We start from the raw sequence: 19,810 nt of genomic DNA, 5'->3' as shown, positions 1-19,810 counted from the left end.
ACTCTTGTGGTCCCTTCCAACTCTAGTTCTATGTTTCTACACCAGCCCTTGGATTGACATAAGAATCCTACCATTAATGCAGGTGTGCTGGGGAAATTACGATGCTTTGGATATGGCATCTTTATGCCTGCCCACAACACATTTTCACCCACCCCACTAGTGGAGCTTTCCTTCAGTGTGTCTGGGGGCTTCCAGCTAAGAAAGTGTTGGCTCTCCACAGTGCACTTCTGTCTCTGTTGGTGGAGCAGCACTTAGCACTACTTCCTGAAGCCTCTCAGCTGGACAAGCTCAGGCTCAATAACCTGCAACTTTGAGGCGACTGGAGTCATTTGTCTCCTGGTTTAAAGTACCGTATTTTTCGCACGATTAGACGCACCGGACCATAGGACGCACGTAGTTTTCAGGGGGGAAATCAAGGAAAAAATATGATTCCCCCCCCCCCAGCTCTGGGAGCAGTGGACAGGCTGCACGCAGCCTGTGCGCTACTCCAAGACCTTCTCCCTGCTTTTGCGGGAGGTGGCGGAATTCCCCCACCTCCCGCAAAAGCCCACAGGAGCCCCGCGTGACTCCTGCGGGCTTTTCGACCAGGAGGGAGAAGGGACTGAAACGGCCCGTCAGTCCCTTCTCCCTCCTTGGGGAAAAGCCCCCAAGAACCGCTCGCTCTTTAAAGGCTGCGCGGCTCCTGCGGGCTTCTCTAGGAGGTGGGGGAATTCCTAGAAAAGCCAGCAAAGCCGCGGAGCTCCTTTAAAGAGCGCACGGCTTTTGCCTGCTTTTGCGGGAGGTGGGGGAATTCCCCCATCTCCCGCAAAAGCCCACAGGAGGGAGAAGGGACGGACTCGGCCAGTCAGTCCCTTCTCCCTCCTTGGGGAAAAGCCCCCAAGAGCTGCGCGCTCTTTAAAGGCTGCACGGCTCTTGCAGGCTTTTCTGCGAGGTGGGGGAATTCCCCCACCTCCTAGAAAAGCCAGCAGAAGCCACGGAGCCCCTTTAAAGAGCGCGCGGCTTTTGCCTGCTTTTGCGGGAGGTGGGGGAATTCCCCCATCTCCCCCAAAAGCCCACAGGAGGGTTGGAGAGTAGCGGGAAGGCATCGCACGCCTTCCCGCTGCCCCCCAATCTCTGGGGCTGGCGATGGGGGAAGCGCTGCTTTCCCCACCGCCAGCCTCAAACCCGGGTTGGAGAGTAGCGGGAAGGCATCGCTGCCTTCCCGCTGCCCCCCAATCTCTGGGGCTGGCGATGGGGGAAGCGCTGCTTTCCCCACCGCCAGCCTCAAACCCGGGTTGGAGAGTAGCGGGAAGGCATCGCTGCCTTCCCGCTGCCCCCCAATCTCTGGGGCTGGCGATGGGGAAAGCGCTGCTTTCCCCACCGCCAGCCTCAAACCCGGGTTGGAGAGTAGCGGGAAGGCGTCGCACGCCTTCCCGCTGCCCCCCAAATCTCTGGGGCTGGCGATGGGGTAAGCGCTGCTTTCCCCACCGCCAGCCTCAAAGAGCAGACTCTCCTGGCTTCAGCGGAAGCAACGCAAAGCCTCCGGAGCGCAGGCTTCGGAGGCTTTGCCTTGCTATCGCTGAAGCCAGGGAGCCTGCATTCGCTCCATAGGACGCACACACATTTCCCCTTCATTTTTGGAGGGGAAAAAGTGCGTCCTATAGAGCGAAAAATACGGTAACAAGTTTGTCAATATGCTTATGGTTTATTGAAACAAGCCAGGATCAGAAACCATGGTTTGATCTTGTGACTCCAGTAATCCATAGTTTAACTACAGTTTGTGATTTGGAAACAACATCTCATAGTTTGAATCAAGAAGCAGATACAGTGGTACCTCGGGTTACATATGCTTCAGGTTACATACGTTTCAGGTTACAGACTCCTCTAACCCAGAAATAGTACCTCGGGTTAAGAACTTTGCTTCAGGATGAGAACAGAAATTGTGCTCTGACGGTGCGGCGGCAGCAGGAGGCCCAATTAGCTAAAGTGGTGCTTCAGGTTAAGAACAGTTTCAGGTTAAGTACGGACCTCCGGAACGAATTAAGTACTTACCGGTAACCTGAGGTACCACTGTACTTACAATCTTCTTCTCCAGGTTGCACAGAAGCGAGGAGCATTCAAGCTCAAAGTTTCAGCAGCCTATTTCCTCTAAGGCAGGAGAGACTTGCACCCGGTTTGAGGGACAGACCTGGCCTCTGCTCTTCTTCCCTCCCCTCCTCAGTCACCAGATCATTCAGAATGCGTCTCCTCAGGTGATCTGCACAGGTTAACTGAAAAGGGGGCGGTGTGTACACAAGTGTGTGCACACCCACCACTGGCATGTACACACACACTCTCCCTCTCAAACACACATTAAAATGTCATTATATAAATAATATAAATGTATCTTCTTGTGCCTCCTCCACGTGAGGTCCAGAGGGTGGCAACATGAGAATGGGCCTTTTCTGTAGTGGCTCCCCATTTGTGGAATGCTCTCCCCCAAGGAGGTTTGCCTGGTGCCTTCATTATATATTTTTAGGCGCCAGGCGACAACATTCCTCTTCAACCAGGCCTTTGGCTGATTAATATTTTACAGTCTTTTAAATAATAATAATAATAATAAATTTTATTTATATCCCACCCTCCCCAGCCGAAGCGGGGCTCAGGGCGGCTAACAACAATCAAACAATCCAACATTCTAAAAACATTTCATTATAAAAATTAATTAAAATCAAATTGATGGCAACAGTTAAGCAAAATTCTGTGCAGATTGCCAGAGGAGGGGGTCAGGCTGCGCCCTGGCCAAAGGCCAAATGTGTTTGAGGGAGGGAGGGATAAAATAAAATATGGTACATAATCTGCAACAGGAGCTATAATGTCTTTGGTGGAGGGATATTAGTGCTGTGAGACAAGGGGAAGCTTTCTAAGCCACACATGACATTATTATGGAGCAGAAATGTGGTCTGGACTGTGTTGTTCAGAAAGCATTCATTGCATGGGCTGAGCATTATATCCAGGGGAACACAGGACTTTCAGAACTGAAGGGAAAATATTGAGTGGATATGTTTTTAGATAAGGAGTCTCTGGCTTCCGTTCAGTCTCTGCAGTATTATTTCATCCTGAAACACTAACCACCTCTCAATGACTGCAAAATTCCATTTTCCTTTGGAATGCTACATCCCTCACTATCTGAGTGGGCTACCACTCTTGTTATAAAAAGCATCACGTTTCAGAATCTCTTCATCAGTTTTATCCTTGTATCAGAGTTCTCAAGTGACTTCCTCTGTTCATTGGGAACATTATACCAAGTTTTATAATGTATGAACCCCTATTCTATTGTTATACTTTCTATGGCATTTTTGTTCCCCTCTTCTTAAAAACACTACCTCTATTTTTTGTGTCTTGTAGAGCATGCAGTTCTTCTGCTAAATAAGTCTTGGTTCCATATTTTTAGTGTCGAATTAGACTAAGTGCCTATGTGTGCTGAATCTATGCTACTATAAAAGAGATTAGGATCCTTAATTAGAGGATGTTGGAAGCTTTACAGTGCTTTTTGTATTGATGTGCCATCTTAACACACATGAACAGGAGGATCAAGTAAGAAATATGTCTCTTACCTTATACAAAGGAACCTGTTCCTTTGTCACTGCAAAAATTAATAAAATGTTGTTTTGCACAATCTTGTCTATCAGTTGTCCCAAACTTGGATATTCCTGAAGACAAACATAAAGAAAAATAAATCAAGCAAAAGTTAAACTTTAAATCAAAAACATGGCTTTGCTGTCTTTTGGCTTATCAAAAGAAGATGGTAGCACAGAAGAGTCTAGAAACTGAGGCCTCTGTGTGCTCATCTCTGGATTAGTTGGACCTATGTATATCCTTAATACATGCCTCTGGTGAAAAGTTGCATTTGTTTTATTTTACAGTCCTGCACATGGCTCTTCAACACCAGGCCAACGCATGCTAATTTATCCAGTGATGTGTTGCCGAACACGTATCTCCAGGCATTTAAAAAAAAAAACCTTCACCTGTTAAAAATGTATTTGTGTTGAAGTCCTAATAAAAAAAAACTACAGAAACCATGCCTGTAATAAAACAGGTGACAACTCAAAACTCAAGTAGCACATCTTATTATATGAGTTGCTACAGAGCTGCCCTACTGGGATTAATGCAGTGCCATTTACCAAAGAAATCCAGGGCTCTGCATATTTAAAAAAGGACTGATACACTGATGTGAAGAGGGGTGGTTGCTTTCCACACTCCTGAAAAGGAATGTGTGTTCCGTGGTATAGTCTGAAGTCAGGTAAGACCACCACCTTCCTGAAGTGAAGTAGGACTGGGTCTGGTCAGTGTCTGGATGGGTGATCACATGCATGCTGCCTTAGATTCCACAACAGTAGAGAGGTGGGATAGCAATATAATTAGGTAGACAGACAGGCAGGCAGGCAGGCAAATGAAATAAAATAAAATAATAAATGTTTTAGTTCTCAGATGGATTCCTGCCCCTCCCCCTAGCATTCTACGATCTAAGTATCTCCAATAGTGTTACTCAAATTCAGTTGGGAATGGCCCCAATAGTCCTTTCATTTGTTTTCTGTGAATGTGCACATTGCACATACAATTAATTTCTAGAAGAGTAAAGTGTAGAACTTGAAGCATATTACCAAAACAGTTGACATGGAATACTCATTATTATGATCCAAGTGGCATTCTCCATCATTTGGAATTACAATTCCTGCCAGTTTGCTATCCATCCCGAAATGGGAATCGGCATCACTCACAAAGACCAACAGATGCAATGAGTCGTTCCTCCACCCAATTTTTTCCTGCAACAAAAATGTAAACAGATTATGGTAGCAGATACATTGGTAATGTATGAGTACAGTACTTCTATATCATTGTCTTGCTTCAGTGATAAAAACCATAACAGTCCATGCTCTAGTGTCCTTCCATCTGGACTATGCCAATGGACTATGTGGGGCTGCCCTTAAGCTGCAGCTAGTGCAGAATGCAGCTGCCAGAGAAGTGAGTGGTGTGGGGCAGCCCAATGGGATAATGTATGACCAGTCCTGAATGTACTGTGTGGGCTGCTGGCAAGCTATCAGGCCCATTTCAGAGTCTTAGTACTAGCTGGGATGGGCAAATCTGTCAATTTTGTTTCTTTTTTTCCTAGTAAGCCTTCTACAGAAACTGTGGTGGTGTTGTTTTAATGTCCTCATGAAAATTCATTGGAATCATAGTGCGAATTTCTTCTAATACACACATTTTTGCAAATCAATATTGCCTAATATAATGCATTTTGAATGCTATCTGCATTGATATATGCACTTATATGCACATTTTACCCTAGTATTGGCATTTTTGTACACATTACTTGAGTGGAGAACTGCAAAATTCAGAGAAGTGGAAATTTTGAAGGATGGCTGTTTCAGTTCACATATTGTTTCGGAAAGTACAAAATTTGCAGTTTCTCCTTTAAATGCAAACTGAATCAAATTTCTTCTCCATCCCTAGTACTAACATGTGGAATCCTAAACAGCTTGGGACCCAAATACCCAAAAGGTCTTCTCCCTAATACTAACCATTTCAGGCCTTACAGTACAGTCAGCATCAGAGGCCCTCTTGATGGTACCAACTGCTACCAGATGCTGCTGAGAGGACTTTCTTGGCACCTTGGATTCATCAGCGTTTATAAAATGGAAGTTAAGATTTCAGTCCTGCTCATGTTAGATAAACTTGGACTCTGTGGGAAGTGGTTTACTATGGTGAACACAGCAACAGAACTTACCTAAAGAGTTTTAATTTAGATTTCCTTACCTTACACACAGCTGCCTGCATAATTGCATCAAATCCTCCCTCTGGAGTATCTATATTAGCACTGATTTTCTGTTCTTTCACAATTTCATTGAACCTTTCAGCATCATTTGTCAATGACAGAATGTGTTTGTATCCAAATGTTGGAGAGCAGTCATGTGGGACACTTCTGTAGATACGGACACACAATGCAGCAGATCACATGAAAATTCTTATTAATGAAACATACAGCATGGCACTTTGCTATTTACAATGTTCTACTGTGTAACTTTATTTACCCACAAATGCTTGTAGATTAGCATACACTCAGTAATAGCTTAAAGGCGGCTTGTAGTCTTTGTAAAGATACTTTCAGCTTCTACACCCTAGCTATATGACAAAAACGGATCTTTTAAATGTTCTTACGGTGTTTATTTGATCAGATGTGAAATGTATAATGATCCCATAAAGCAGGGTGCTACAGAGACTTCACAGGACTTGACTACTACAGAGTCTCAGTACTCTACAACTGCAGTGGGATTTAAATTCATCTGTTCCAGACCAACACATCAATTATCCATCAGCCCAAAACATTCCCTCTAGCCTTATAATTTGTAAAAGCTCTCATAATTCACAACTAATGTTACAAAAATGATCACTACCTCCAACTGAGGAAAAATAAGCTCAAAAATGTTCAAGAATTAACATCTAAACCAGATTGTACCAAATCCAGGTAAGGACAGATTCCAAACAGCAGGGAGAAAGGGGTCAAAACTATTAAAGCAGTGAAACAAATCTACTAGGCTGTGTTAAAAGCAGAAAATGTAGTTGGTATCAGTGGAATTGCTTCTGGAGAGACAAGGGGTAAAAGTCTAACTCAAGAAGAAGGAGGCAACACAAAGATGATGTGAGACAACCAACACATTGCATCAAATCACCCAGGTTCCCAACAAAAATGGAAATGGCTGCAGAAATTGCAGGCCTTCACTTATTCATCCCATGTCTGGAACGGAGATTAATGCAGTGAATATGATCAGTATTCACTGTTGTTACTTTCAGACTGTGAATAATACATATAAGATGATGTTTTTTTCATTGCTTTTGCTCTGCACTAAAATGAATGGGGTGGAATAACATAATAGTTACATTTGGCCATATTCATTTAAGGCACTGCACAAGCAGAAGCCAGTATAAAGATGATGATGATGATGATTTATTAGATTGATATACCTCCCTTCATCATAAGATTTCAGGGTGGTTCACAGAATAAAATACAAGATAAAAACAAGCAAATAATTAAAAACAAAACAGCGAAACAATACCCACCCTTCCCACAGACACATTTAAAAGGCTCTAGAATATTAATTAGCCCAAGGCCTAGTTGAAGAAGAATGTTTCCATCTGGCACCTAAAAATAGACACTAAAGGCACCAGGCGAACCTCCCTAGGAAGAGCATTCCACAATCAGGGAGCCACAACAGAGAAGGCCTGTTCTCATGTTGCCACCCTCTGGGCCTCATGTGGAGGAGACACACCAAGAAGGGCCTCAGATGATGAATGCAGAGTTTGAGTCAGTTTATATGGGGGAGAGGAGGTCCTTGAGGTATTGCGGTCCTAATTCTTGCGAGTGTAATGGGACTTCCCCACACCTCTGCTCTTCCTATGAGCCTCCATGCCCTTCCCAAATCTGTTCTAGAGGATCATGAGAACACTCAGAATAGTGTAGGGGGTGGGGAGGAGAGAGAAGATAGTTCTATCAGGCTAGCAGAAATTTTTGCACTGGTGGAACAATCTGTTGAACACAAACCATAATCAAATAAATACCTAAGTTACAAAATTTTGCTAGAGCGGGCAGCAAGACAAATAACAAGATTTTTGGCAGAAGCTGATCTACAGGGTAATGGAAACAGTGCTGCATGTGATGAATACAGGGAGGAACGCAAAATAGTGCCTTCCTATATCCTAATGTGTCTGTCTGTCTGTCTGTCTAGTTTTATTTTTATTTTATTCTTTTAAGTGTCATATTTAACAAATAAAAAGATAGATTAGAAAATGGCTGAAAAAATATGCACACTGTCACCTCACATTGAGAACAAAATAGCCACCAGTTCTTCCTTCTAAAATTAAACAAACAGTATGATAAAAGTCCTTCAGATGGCCAAATAGGTATCCACATGAAATTGGCATTCATAAAAATATGTTCAAATGTAACAAAGGTGGTAAGGTCCTCAAATCACTGTGCAATGGACAGTGGGTATTTATCCTTCTAGGATTGAAGTATAAGTCTATTGGCAAACATAAGGGCTCACAACATTTACTTTTGTTCTGTCTGTCTGTCTGTCTGTCTACACACAAATACACATTCATGTATAATTGTCTGATTAAAATTAAAAAATAAAAAGTAATTTGAAAGATAATTTTTTCAGGTGCCAATCCAAAGGTCCTTGGGAAGGCCTCCAAGAAACTACAGGATGTTTCAGAGACTGTCTCTCCAAGGTTAGAGACAGAGACTTACCTGTGGAGACATTGCTCACCACCATGGAAACCTCGGCAGCCTTTGCTTTACTGAGCTAAGGGTATAGGAAAAGATGGTTCATCTGCCTTTGGTTCTCCTTCCTCCCACACTTTTAGATTGCTCTGCCCACATTTCTATTGTTCTCAATTCATGTAACACAAGTAAAAGGTGAAATACTGATACCCCAAGAAAATAGCAACTAAAGAGACTGGAGCCCCCTTGAAAATGAAGGTAACTGGTTACCCTGCCCCCTAGACCCAAATTAACTTCTACCCCTGAAAAGGACAGAAATCTGATCCAAAATGTATTTGAACTAGATGTTTTTGCTACTCACTGGCAAGGATTCTTGATTTCTTCTGGCACGGTGTTAATGAATGGTGAAACTGGTTTTTCTACAAAAGACCCAAAACCCAGCTGAAAGTTACTTGTCAGTTTAGACATTTCTTTTGACAAGGTAGAACCCAGTTCCTTAATGGTTTCCAGATCATCATGCATGGAAGCTGAAAGATCCATGAGGTAGTAGAGGTCAACTGGATAATCTTCAGTCTGACGAACATTGATTTGTATTGTTTCTTCATTTCCTTGTGAAACCACAGGGGAAACAGAAAAGAAATTAACACAGCTGTCGTTAGAGAGTGAAAAGGGAAATGCAATATTGACTGGAACTGTTTATACTTGTTGCCTCACAGTATTCTTTTTCTGGTCCTTTGTAACAAAAAGTGTTCCCAGCAGTATTACTAGCCATCACAATGCGCTAAAAGACATACTTACAGTGTGATTCTAATGGTGTCTACACAAGAGTAAGCCCAAAGAATTCAACGGGTCTACTCCCAGGTAAGTGGAGATTGCAGCCTAAGTCCTCCTTCACACATTATGCTTGTTGTATAGGATGTTCCTGGGCATGGATAAAATCATCTCAAGCAACATGGGTGCTGTTTTATACAAGCCACAAACACAGAAGAAGTCAATGCACTTTGGGTTCGCTGTGGCAACCATGTCATAAGAAAAATATTTTATGTTGGAAGTGTAGAAAGCCGATTGTTAATTATCAGCATTCATGTAAACTTCTTAATAAAACATGGGGGAATAGCCTTGGGAACTTTGGAAAAATCATTTGACAGGATGCATTCCTGACATTGCCCTCATATAGAACCTCCTACTCATCAGTTTCTGTACCCTTTCTATCTCTGGACACATCTGAGATGAGATGAGGAGTTTTACATTCTGAAATTCAGAAGCTCATAATGAGCCTCTATAGCCACACTTCCAAGCAGAGTTCTTACCAACCCCCCTAAGAAGACTCCAAAAATGCAAGCAGATGTGTTGATTCATCATATGTGCATTACATTTACACCACACATTTCAGTTTTGGATCACTTTGTAAATGGGAAGCTGTGTCAGAAAGGCGGTTGTCACTGCCACATCAAGATTTTAACTGAATTAGCATCCAGTTTTTCTTCTTTCCAATGTAAAACTTTAAATCCCATTTCAGAATATTATCCTCTTATAGTAGGACCACTCACCTTTGGTGGTGGGTGGTGTTGCAGCTGGGCATCCAGGCCCTTGTGGTGACCTGGCTTGGGGGTGGAGGATTGATGCCACCCTTGCGCCAACCCCAGCCGTGTCACCCCACCTGATAGTAGCCCTCACAAAGAATAAGAAATGTGTTGGCTCCTCTTGTGTTAGCTGCAGGGCTAGCCTGTCAATGAGGCAGACTGGGGGAGCGCCTCAGATGGCAGATTCCAAGGGGCACCTCTATGGGCACCTCAGCAGGCATGCCCCCCTAGTGCCAGTCAAGTGAGGAGAAGTGGTTGGGGCGGCTTCTGGGTTCCGGCGAGATCTTGCAAGAGGCCTTTGTGTGATCTTGCTAGGCTCTCTTGCGATCTTGTCAGAAGCCACAGCCACACGACCCTAGTAAGTGAAGCTTCAGTGGGGACGGAGTGTGGTGCCATGCACACTGAAAGTGCTACGTGAATTATAAAAGATAATATTGAGATCTGGCCCTGATTCCATATTTATGGTAATTTAAGAAAGTTGACAAAGCAGTATAAGAACCACGTGTGAAAAGCATAGATAGGAAAACTGTCTGAGTAGGCAAAAGCCAACAAAAAGTAGCATGTTGGTTATGCTAATTTCTCAATGGGAGGAATTCAAGCAAATTTCAGGGTGCTCACGGGAGGAAAGCTCCACTGAGCAAGGCAAAATCTATGTGTGTTTTCTGCTGATGGGACTCATTAGTTGAATCCCACCGATCATTATCCTGGAGATCCATCTGAAGCCTGTGAATAGTGTGAGGCAGTTACATATGAAGGTTGGTTTATGTGATCTCAGCTACAGCTTTCACCAACTGCCACTGCCGCTGTGGAGTACAATTACCAAATTTATTTATAAAATGTGCAGTGACCATTTCCAAGCCTTTAGGAAACAAACAAACAGTTGACCTGTATCTGTAACACTCTTACAAATGTTGGGGAGATATGATTTTAGGTGATATTGGTAGATATTCTTAATTCTTTATATTTCTTACATATCCTTCATCGTTAGTTCCCAGGGCTGATTACAGCAATTTAAAAGCACAATTTTAAAATTAGTTAAAATAATTTACAATCAGAAAAATAGGGCGAGTCCTTAAAAAAATTGCTGCTTTTGTGCCATGTGAATGTTGCAATAGAAGAAATACAAGGAAATAAATCTTGCCCTGCACAGATGCTTGGTGGGGGTGGGGCAGGGGGCGGGACTTCCCAGAAGCTCATCAACTTTACACATCTTTACTAAGTGTTCTTTCATAACTTCCATTTTTAAGAAGCCTAAATATGTTTCCTCAGAAGTAAATTCCTCTAAGTTCAGCGCAATTCAGGTAAGCAAGTTTAGGATTGCAACCTAAATATGTCACATCTCACATCCTGATATTTAATATGAACAAATGGAAGCTATGTACAAAGCTACAAAATGATTTTTAAAAAATAGCATTTATGAACAATACAACTTACCTGGCCGCAGTAGGACAGTTAGCTTTTGAGGAGAAATCTGTGTAACATCTGAGTTGTTTTCCTGCGGCCCTTCACTAAGAGGCTTGTTTTTGTGAATTACCACTTCAGAAGTAGGAAATTCAATGAAATTCAATTGGCATCCTTTTGAAATAAGCTCTTCAGGAGTGCCACACCTTCTAAGAATTTCAGATGGATCAGTAAAATTCTATAAGAAACAAAGAGTGCAAGAACAGAGTGCAATGCAACACTATATGATACCAATTCTGCAAATGACTGAAGGCATAGCATAATATTTTTTATATAAGTTATGTCACAAATCCCTATTTGTAAGTGGGGATACGCAGGAGAACAGTGCAACTATGACTTACTTTGAAACTTTTGTGTGCAAAAGGGGTGTACTTATAATTGACTTTTTCAATAGATTAGTCTCTTTCTCCTGCACCTTACCCTTCCAGCAACAAGGATGCACACTCATTAAATAGGGGGAAAAAATCAATGCAGTAGAGTCATTGCTTATAATGTCATAGTCATACATTCCATTACACCCATCACCAATATTTTCAGCAGTATATAATTTAATACACATTACAGAGAATAGAATTTGTGGTCAGGGAGTCTCTGCCCAAAATGATAATGTGCATCTAGTTCTCAAGATATGCAAAAATTCTGATTGCCAGAAACTGCAAGTCAAAACTAAGGATGGGTCATTGAACAAACATTGTGTGTTGAGTGCATTTTGAGGCATCATAACTAAAGAAGGCATATTGGAATAGATGAAAATATGAGCCAGTATAGCATTCCAAATGCCTTTCCTGTACAGTACTTGCATTCAAAAACTGCTGTTTACCCAAGGGGGAAGTTTTGAAATCATTTAAAAATGTATTTCTTTGCTGTCTTATAAAGCCTTGACACACAATGGTGTCTTTTGCAAATAAACTGAAGCTGGCAGGAGAAGCCGTTTCCACCTTGCAAGTCCCTTTCAAATGCTACCCATAGTATGATGAGGTTATCCTAGCACAAAAATATTTTTAACAACTACTTTGTTACATGCAAAATGTCAAAGGGACCAGTTACAATTAGACTCAATAATAATTCTATTGGGTGATCTAAGGGAAACAAATGAAATCAATTGGATAACATTATTGACTATTTGTTGTTTCTTATTAACAGCGAGACTTTGGGTAATTGGGAAGTGTCTTATATGCCCTCTATCTCAGAATGGATAAATAGCTTGTGGCTAAATTAGGAGGAAAAAAAGATGTGATAATTAGAAAAAGATAATTTGACAAAATTAATAACTTTCATATATTATGGTTTCCTTTTTTGTGAAATATCGCATGACATATAATAATTTAAGGAAGCTGGAAATAGATCTGAAATGATAAGCATGCAATCATTTCAAAAAATAGTTTGTCCAATTATGTCATCAGTTTAGGATTTTTTGAAGCATCTGATAGCAAGCATAAGTGTGACCCAGCAGTCCACTTACAGGCCTTTTCTAGAAAAGTCACTGGGGAAAAACCAATTCTGATATAACCTCTTCCGTGTTGGGAAGGGTGAGTTGGGGTATATTCTCAGGAATCATTCTAAAGAAGGAGGAATATGTTTTTTGTAATATATTTTTATCCTTGTAATTTTTAAAGTAAATTGTGTAAGTGTTTCAAAGTTCAGAAATAATAATAATAGCAAAAAAAAAGGGGGGGGGAGAGTGTGCTAAATAGAGCCATTCCTGTGTTAATGTTAGATGAGGTGATGGTGGTTCTAGAGACTACCATCTCTAAACTTCCATTAGCTTTTACTCTTCTAGTTGCTGATGTGAAAATGAAAAGCATGTAGAGTGGGATTGTGGGGCTGCACATCTGACCCAGTTCCCTGATGTAAGGCTCCCCCCCCACCAAGTCTCACCCGTGCCATCCATGTGTTAGCATGGTCATCTATGGCAGGGATGCCTTTGCACTTTTACCCCTTTGTACAAAGGTTTCCATGGATCTTGAGCAACTGCCTGAAGGTTTGCCTGCCTCAGACAGCTATTCTAACTCTTGTATGGTGGTGGCTGGGCTGGGGAATCATGTGCCATAGCGGGTGGGTCAAAAGTGCAGCCCACAGTCCCTCTATATTCACTTTTCCTCTTTATTCAAGCAACTTACAAAGAGAGCTACTGAGTGGGCCATTTTTGTTCCACTGCCCAAATGGATCATGTGAAAGTTCTGGATTGGACAAGTCTCTGTGATTGCCATATATCTGTCAACCATTAAAAAAACCAAAACTGTCTTAAGCACATTTGCCCCCTCAAGTCATGCAATTTCAGATAGGGCAACTGAATAAATAATAGAGCATGGCTATTTTAAATCTACAAATATAAGATCTGCCTTTGCAGTCCTCCCTGAGAATATACCATAACAGTATCAATACAGACTTTTCAGTGCTTCCGTCTTCAACATAATTTCTCGAAAGAGTGCTATTCCTCATATTTCCATGAAAACCAAACTTAGTTTATTAATATATTCAAAGGGGATGTTGGCTTATTTTTAATTTGGCAACCAAGCTTTCACAGCCAAAGCAGTATATATAAAAATCACCTACTGCTATGAAATGCTTAGAGACAACAGCATATGATCATCTCCAGAAAAACACTCTGAATCTGCTGAGTTTTCAAAAAAAGAAAGATGCATTACCACGTCAGCCCATATTTTAAGGACGCTTAGACTCAGTATTTTTAGCCAACAGTCTGTGCTGGTGATTGTAGACAAAAAAAGAGGTAGGGGAAAGAAAGAAAAAGAAAAAGAAAAGGCAAAGGACATGCTCAGAAAAAAAAAAAGCAAACAGAAACAATAGTTTAGTGTCTTTTGGGGGATTAACTAAAAGTCACCAGCAATTCACACAACTATTCCTCAAGCTTGATATTCAACACAAAGCAAAGGTTTCAGATGAGACTTCCATTCCCTACACTTGTGTTGTGCCTGGGAAAGATTTGTTGAATCCAGGGGGGCTCCTTCACAAACATCGCTGAATCTGCACTTGACTGGACTGATTCCAATGTTTTTCCAAAGCAAGCAGGCTTTTTATTTTATTTTATTTTACATTTTTGTTGCTTTTTATATTTCATGGCAATTCACGTTCTATGAAATGCAAAATGTAATCTATTAAATTCCAGTATAATAAATAAAAGAAGCCATTGAGATACACTTAAAAATCGAATAGCATCTAACACAGTGAACTACAACAGGCGGAAAAATAATTAAGTGGTCTGCCAAGACCATTAACAATTTATGGGCTAATAGCCGTAAATAAAAAAAAAAAAAAAAAAGACCATTAACAATTTACATGCATTTTGTGAGGGGGGAAAGCATTGGTCTAGTTGGATTAGAGAAGGATGAACCTGTTAATTCTGGTTTCCCTCAGTTTTCATTTTCCCAGTCTTAAATTCACTTCTGTACCCCTCCACAACAATCTGCAATTATCTGCTTTTAAAAAGCATTTTCATGAAAATTCAGCATTTGTGTATGCTTAAATGCTAATATATGCATTTTATGCACATGTACCTGTAGCATTTGCTTACACATAGTTGTACAGTTTTTTAAAAAAAACAACTGGCACATTTAAAAGTTTGAAATGCTGTATAGAAGAAACCGAGGAACTGAAGAACTGAAAGGCTGCTTCTCCCCTCTCTTTGCTTAATCAATGAGGTTTCTAGTTCTTTCTCAGAATGCCACCCCATACAAAAGGAGTATTCTGAAAGTGATTATTTTAGTTCACTTTCAGGAACAAACAAAAATATAAAGGTTTGGGATATTCCAAGAAAATCCAAACAATGGAACATTGATGCACAGTAGAACATAATTTCTTCATTGGAAACTTCTGAATACAAGAAATAGTTTCACAGACTGTTTTCTCTAAGTACTGGATATGTTGTGAAAATAATGCCTGATGCAGTTACTTAGAAACTGCCATTCAAGGCCAAAGGTACTAATTTTCTGCAATTCTGAGCATGTACAATTCCGCATAGAACTCGATATGTGGCACAATATTTGCATTCCTCACAAACTCAGCTTTTGCTTCCAAAGAAAAGGAGGAGTGCAATTCAGTCTACGTTAAGCACATTCAGTTCCTTTTGATTTTGATGCCTGAATGTTAACCACATGGCCAAATCTCCCCATCAAAGTAGACAGCACTTTAAGGTTATAATCCTATACCCATTTGCCAAGCAGTAAGCTCCACTGAACTCAACGGAATATACTTTTGAGCTGATACATATTGGATTACACTGTAAAATTCTTAGCTGTGGCTGGTCCATGACTGAGGTTCAAGTTCTCTTAACTGTGGACAGTCATTTGAAAACATGCAGACTGTACATTAAGAGTCTAGAGAGGCCACTCAATAGATCTTTTCATGTAGTTGTTGCAGTGTGTGAAAATTTTCGCTCCAAGAAGAAATTCAAAACATATTTTCTGCCTTGACCGGCCCTATCATTAGGCATAGTGAGGAAGGTCATGAAAGGTCAACCATTTTCCTTCAATTAAATAATAATAATAATAATAATTGCACTCCTCCTTTTCTTTGGAAGCAAAAGCTGAGTTTGTGAGGAATGCAAATATTGTGCCACATATCGAGTTCTATGCGGAATTGTACATGCTTAGAATTGCAGAAAATTAGTACCTTTGGCCTTGAATGACAGTTTCTAAGTAACTGCAGCAATATTATTATTATTATTATTATTATTATTATTATTATTATTATTATTATTATTATTTACTGCCAGGAGCAGGGTGGAGTGGACTTTTTGGGTTTTTTTCTTTAAGCACCAAAATGACTTGGCTAGCCATGAGTACTAAGCACCTTGCCTTAAGGGGGCATTTGCCCCCTGTCTGTCAACAAAGAGTTTCGAGTCAATCCTGTTTCTGCCCATGGATTGCCCTTACTAGATCTACACATTATTTCTTTAGGTGGGTTCTGAAACCTAGTTCCCTTTCCCTTCCAGATAGATTTGTGTTATATCTTCTTACCAATGGGCCTTTGCTTCATGTCATTTATCCATCTGTTTCTGTCACCATATTTCTTTTTTGCCAAAAACTTTCAAATTCTGCAAAATCTCAGAAAATGTATACACTGAGCAATCCTTAGGAAAATACTTTTCTATGCTATTAATACGCAAGGCCTCTTTTTGCTAGAAATCTAATAAATGCTTTGGATTTGTGTTTCTCAAGCAGCAGCTCTCCATGCCACAGATCAGACTATTTTTTGAAATGGAGGGGAATGTAAACAACCTAGTTTGTGCGGTAGATTAGGGTTTAGGGCTGGGGACCAGCTACTTAAAAAGAAGTCAAATATTTTACTGGGTGTGCTCAAGCCCTTAGGTTCTGAAATAAATCTTTTGATTCAGCTTCTGAATTTTTTCCCTCAGGGCAGGATTAGAATCAGAGCGGAGAGTTGGACAGACTCTTTTCATAACAACTTCAAGTACTGGTGTTACTTTAAAATATTTCAGATAATTCACTTTACCTCTTGAAAGCACCATCCACAATGCGGTCCAGAAAGCAAACACTCTTTACAATTCACTGCACTCCCTGGATTACAATTCCCTGCATATAAAAATCAAGGAAATATAATAGATCAGAACACAGCATAATTATTGCAGATAACAAAATGTTCTGGGTATTGTTCCAACTTGACCAAACACAGCCTGCCAGTGTACCCTTTCCACCCTTTGAACTGAATGTCTGTCGATATTCAAAACGGTGACCAAAAAGTGCCGTGAAATTGAAGTCATTATGAAACAAAATTACGTTGAAGCATAGTCTTGACTGAAATGAATATCCAGCTTTTCCCAAGGTGACAACTGGCAAAAAGAAAGATTTGTAAAAAAAAAAATTTTTTTGTATCAATCAGTCATTGTGTTTCATGTACTTGATCTCTATCATTCCTGATTCAGCTGGATCATCAGCTCTTTGTGCACCAGATATTTTCTACTGCTGCTACTTTTCTGGAAATTTATTTGTGCTGTAAGTTAAAAATGTATTAGGTTCTATAAAACAGAACAGAATCACAGATGCAGTGTAAATTCTTACACTATTCATTTGTAAAATTAAGCAGTCCTTAGGATTACATTCCATACATAGCCTCGGTAACAGGAATGAAACTCAGTTCAAAACAGCTACACGATAGTCAAGTGGAAAGATACAGCTGCATGCATAACAGGACTAGTATACTCGTTTAAAAAAAGTTTTTAAAAGAGCAGGATAGGACATTTTCCCAAAAGTTAATACATCACCTGTGAGCCTTACCTTGTACATAGTTAATTCTTTGCAGGAATAGGAAAAAAAGGCAAAGCAATTCAATCCCCATTCGCTTTCAGATCTGGCTGCACATACAAAACATATCAAAATTAATTATGTCCAGCGTAATGAGCCCAGTGCAGAAACTTTATGAGAACTTGACGATTGAGAACTTCAGTCCAGGCAGGTTTTAGAAGAAATATTCTCAGTTACCAGAACACTACATTAACATAAACAAGGCAACAATACAGTGTGCCACCTGGATAGGTGAACTGCAAGCTGTGCCTAAGGGCTATCAGCATGGTTATGGAATTCTTTATCTTACTTCCTTGTTTCCCTTATAAGGAAGACAGGTATATAGTCAGAAGAAGGTGGGGGAATTCATACAGGTACAGTCCTGAGTTCCTGGTTGCTGTTTTTAATCCACAGACTTAGCCTTACAGAGCTCATTAGGAACCCATGAATGTTGGAATATAGTGCATTTAGAGTTGATATACAGGCCCAATATCGTTTTTCAAAGATGTTCCCTATGTTAACTGAATGGTAGAATTATTTGGGTAAAATACCTGGAGTGGAGGTGTATAAATCCCATTTTTTCCTCAACTTCCTTGTTGGATATGAACCTTGTAAAACCAGTTCTGAAAAGGGAAAAAAGTATATGTCACCACTGTGTAATCCTAACCAGCAATGTTGGAAGTTGTGATTAAATTTGCAGAGAATGTTGAACTTTGCATTAGAAGGATAAAAAGAGCAAAAGCAAATGTGTGTGGCTAAAAAGTAAAAACTGTTATGAGACACATCTGAATGTCAGCTTGCTGGAATACATTTTGAAATATAATCACTAAGCTTACTAAAATGTTGGCTGGCTAAGGCCCTTGATGTCAGGGACATTGAGCAGCATAGGAGCTATTTTACCTCAGTGGGATTTTGTGTGTGTGTGGAGGTTTCTCTCTGCATGGCTGAGACAGACCTTTTTTGGCTGGGAAAGACTCCTCTCACAAATTTATGAGATTTACATATTCACACAGGCAGCATGGGAAATCAACTCTTGTGCCATTTTGTGTGAATGCTCACCAGTATCAACTATCTCACACCCTTTGATCGGCAGGTGACACCTTGGTGGTGGTGAGGCTGCATGGTAGGTATTGGCTCATGACAGGGCCTTTTCAATGGCTGTTCCCTGTTTGTGGAATGCCTTCCCTAGTGAGGTGCAGCTGCCTCTCATTATTGACTTTCATGCATAGTTTAAAAACCCAGGCATTTGATGGCTGAAAGACACTGTTCCTGAGTCACTGAGATCACTGTTCATAGAATGTATTAGCTGTTCACAAATTGCTTTTAAAAATGTTTTACTATTGATGTTGTGGAAATCTCAGACCTTTTGAATCACAGACAGAGGAGGGATGCTGTATTAAAGCCCTTTGCAAATCACTCTTTGAAACAGCCTCCCCTTTAAAGGTTTTTCAAGCATTGAGAAGGCCCAGATGGGAACATGGGAGCTGTCTTAAAGCTCTTTGCAAAAGTGCTCTTTGAAGCAGCAACCGCTCCTTTTAACATTGCTCAAGCAATGTTTAAAGGATAGGGGATGCTGCTTCAAAGAATGTTTTGCATGGATTCTGACAGATAGTTGGGGCAGCCCACCTAGCCAACATGTGTCATAATGACATGTGCCCCCACCCACCGGTTTTATTCTGTAAAGAAAGCATACTTTGGGAATGAATGAAACAATGTGGACATGAAAGAAAGTACTTAAACTAACATAATCCAGTCTGTCCAGTGTCAGAATAGTCAGCATTTCTTCCTCTGATTGATTAAAAACAGTGATTAAGTTTCCTTAGCTATGATGCTGCCTGCCACATGCTGAAGCTTTAGAATTGCCTCCACAATTTGCTTTCTAACTTTTGTTAGAAATGTTCAACTGACTTTTTTTATTTATTTAAATGAAAGCTAAGTGTCTGGGGCCTGGTATAAGTGTAGCCCTCTGTCAGTGTCCCTGAGAAAGAGAGGAATCATACCTTTTACTTGACCTGTGAAAGGACCTCCCATGTGAACCATTTACAGACCTTTGGTCAAATGTAAGAGTGAATAAGTAGATACCAATTTAGTCATCTCTCAGTGCATTCAATTTACGCAGATTAAGACATGAAAGGGCTGGGTTATGCACTACTGGAAAGGCCTAATTTGGCTCTGTTCATGGAGCAGGTGCACTAGACTTATCTCTGCTGTCCATAGATCTCTGAAGAGATCTATATGCATAGCATCCTACATGCATAGGCCAAGAT

The 19,810-nt window shown here is 40.6% G+C and overlaps 1 protein-coding gene across 6 annotated transcripts in view; it reads right to left on the bottom strand.

The window, feature by feature from the left end:
- Positions 1–19,810, bottom strand: part of ITGB6 (integrin subunit beta 6) — a 69,076-nt gene that overhangs the window by 21,789 nt on the left and 27,477 nt on the right. For 4 of the 6 annotated variants that reach the window (XM_083578943.1, XM_083578945.1, XM_083578944.1 and 1 more), the window contains exons 3-10: positions 18,095–18,166; positions 17,538–17,614; positions 16,756–16,835; positions 11,257–11,461; positions 8,601–8,847; positions 5,776–5,941; positions 4,623–4,784; positions 3,576–3,671 (exon numbers count right to left, since the gene is read on the bottom strand). In XM_083578943.1, the coding sequence (XP_083435069.1) occupies positions 3,576–3,671; positions 4,623–4,784; positions 5,776–5,941; positions 8,601–8,847; positions 11,257–11,461; positions 16,756–16,835; positions 17,538–17,598 (1,017 nt within the window). In that variant the 5' untranslated portion in view covers positions 17,599–17,614; positions 18,095–18,166. The remainder of the gene's footprint in view (positions 1–3,575; positions 3,672–4,622; positions 4,785–5,775; positions 5,942–8,600; positions 8,848–11,256; positions 11,462–16,755; positions 16,836–17,537; positions 17,615–18,094; positions 18,167–19,810) is intronic. The other 2 variants (XM_083578946.1, XM_083578947.1) reach the window with 1 other exon arrangement.

The sequence above is a fragment of the Podarcis filfolensis genome (assembly GCF_964270895.1).
Source record: "Podarcis filfolensis genome assembly, chromosome: 1".
Taxonomy (NCBI): Eukaryota; Metazoa; Chordata; class Lepidosauria; order Squamata; family Lacertidae; genus Podarcis; species Podarcis filfolensis.
Note: the sequence above shows the minus strand (reverse complement) of the source record. Positions and strands in the feature narration are given on the sequence as shown.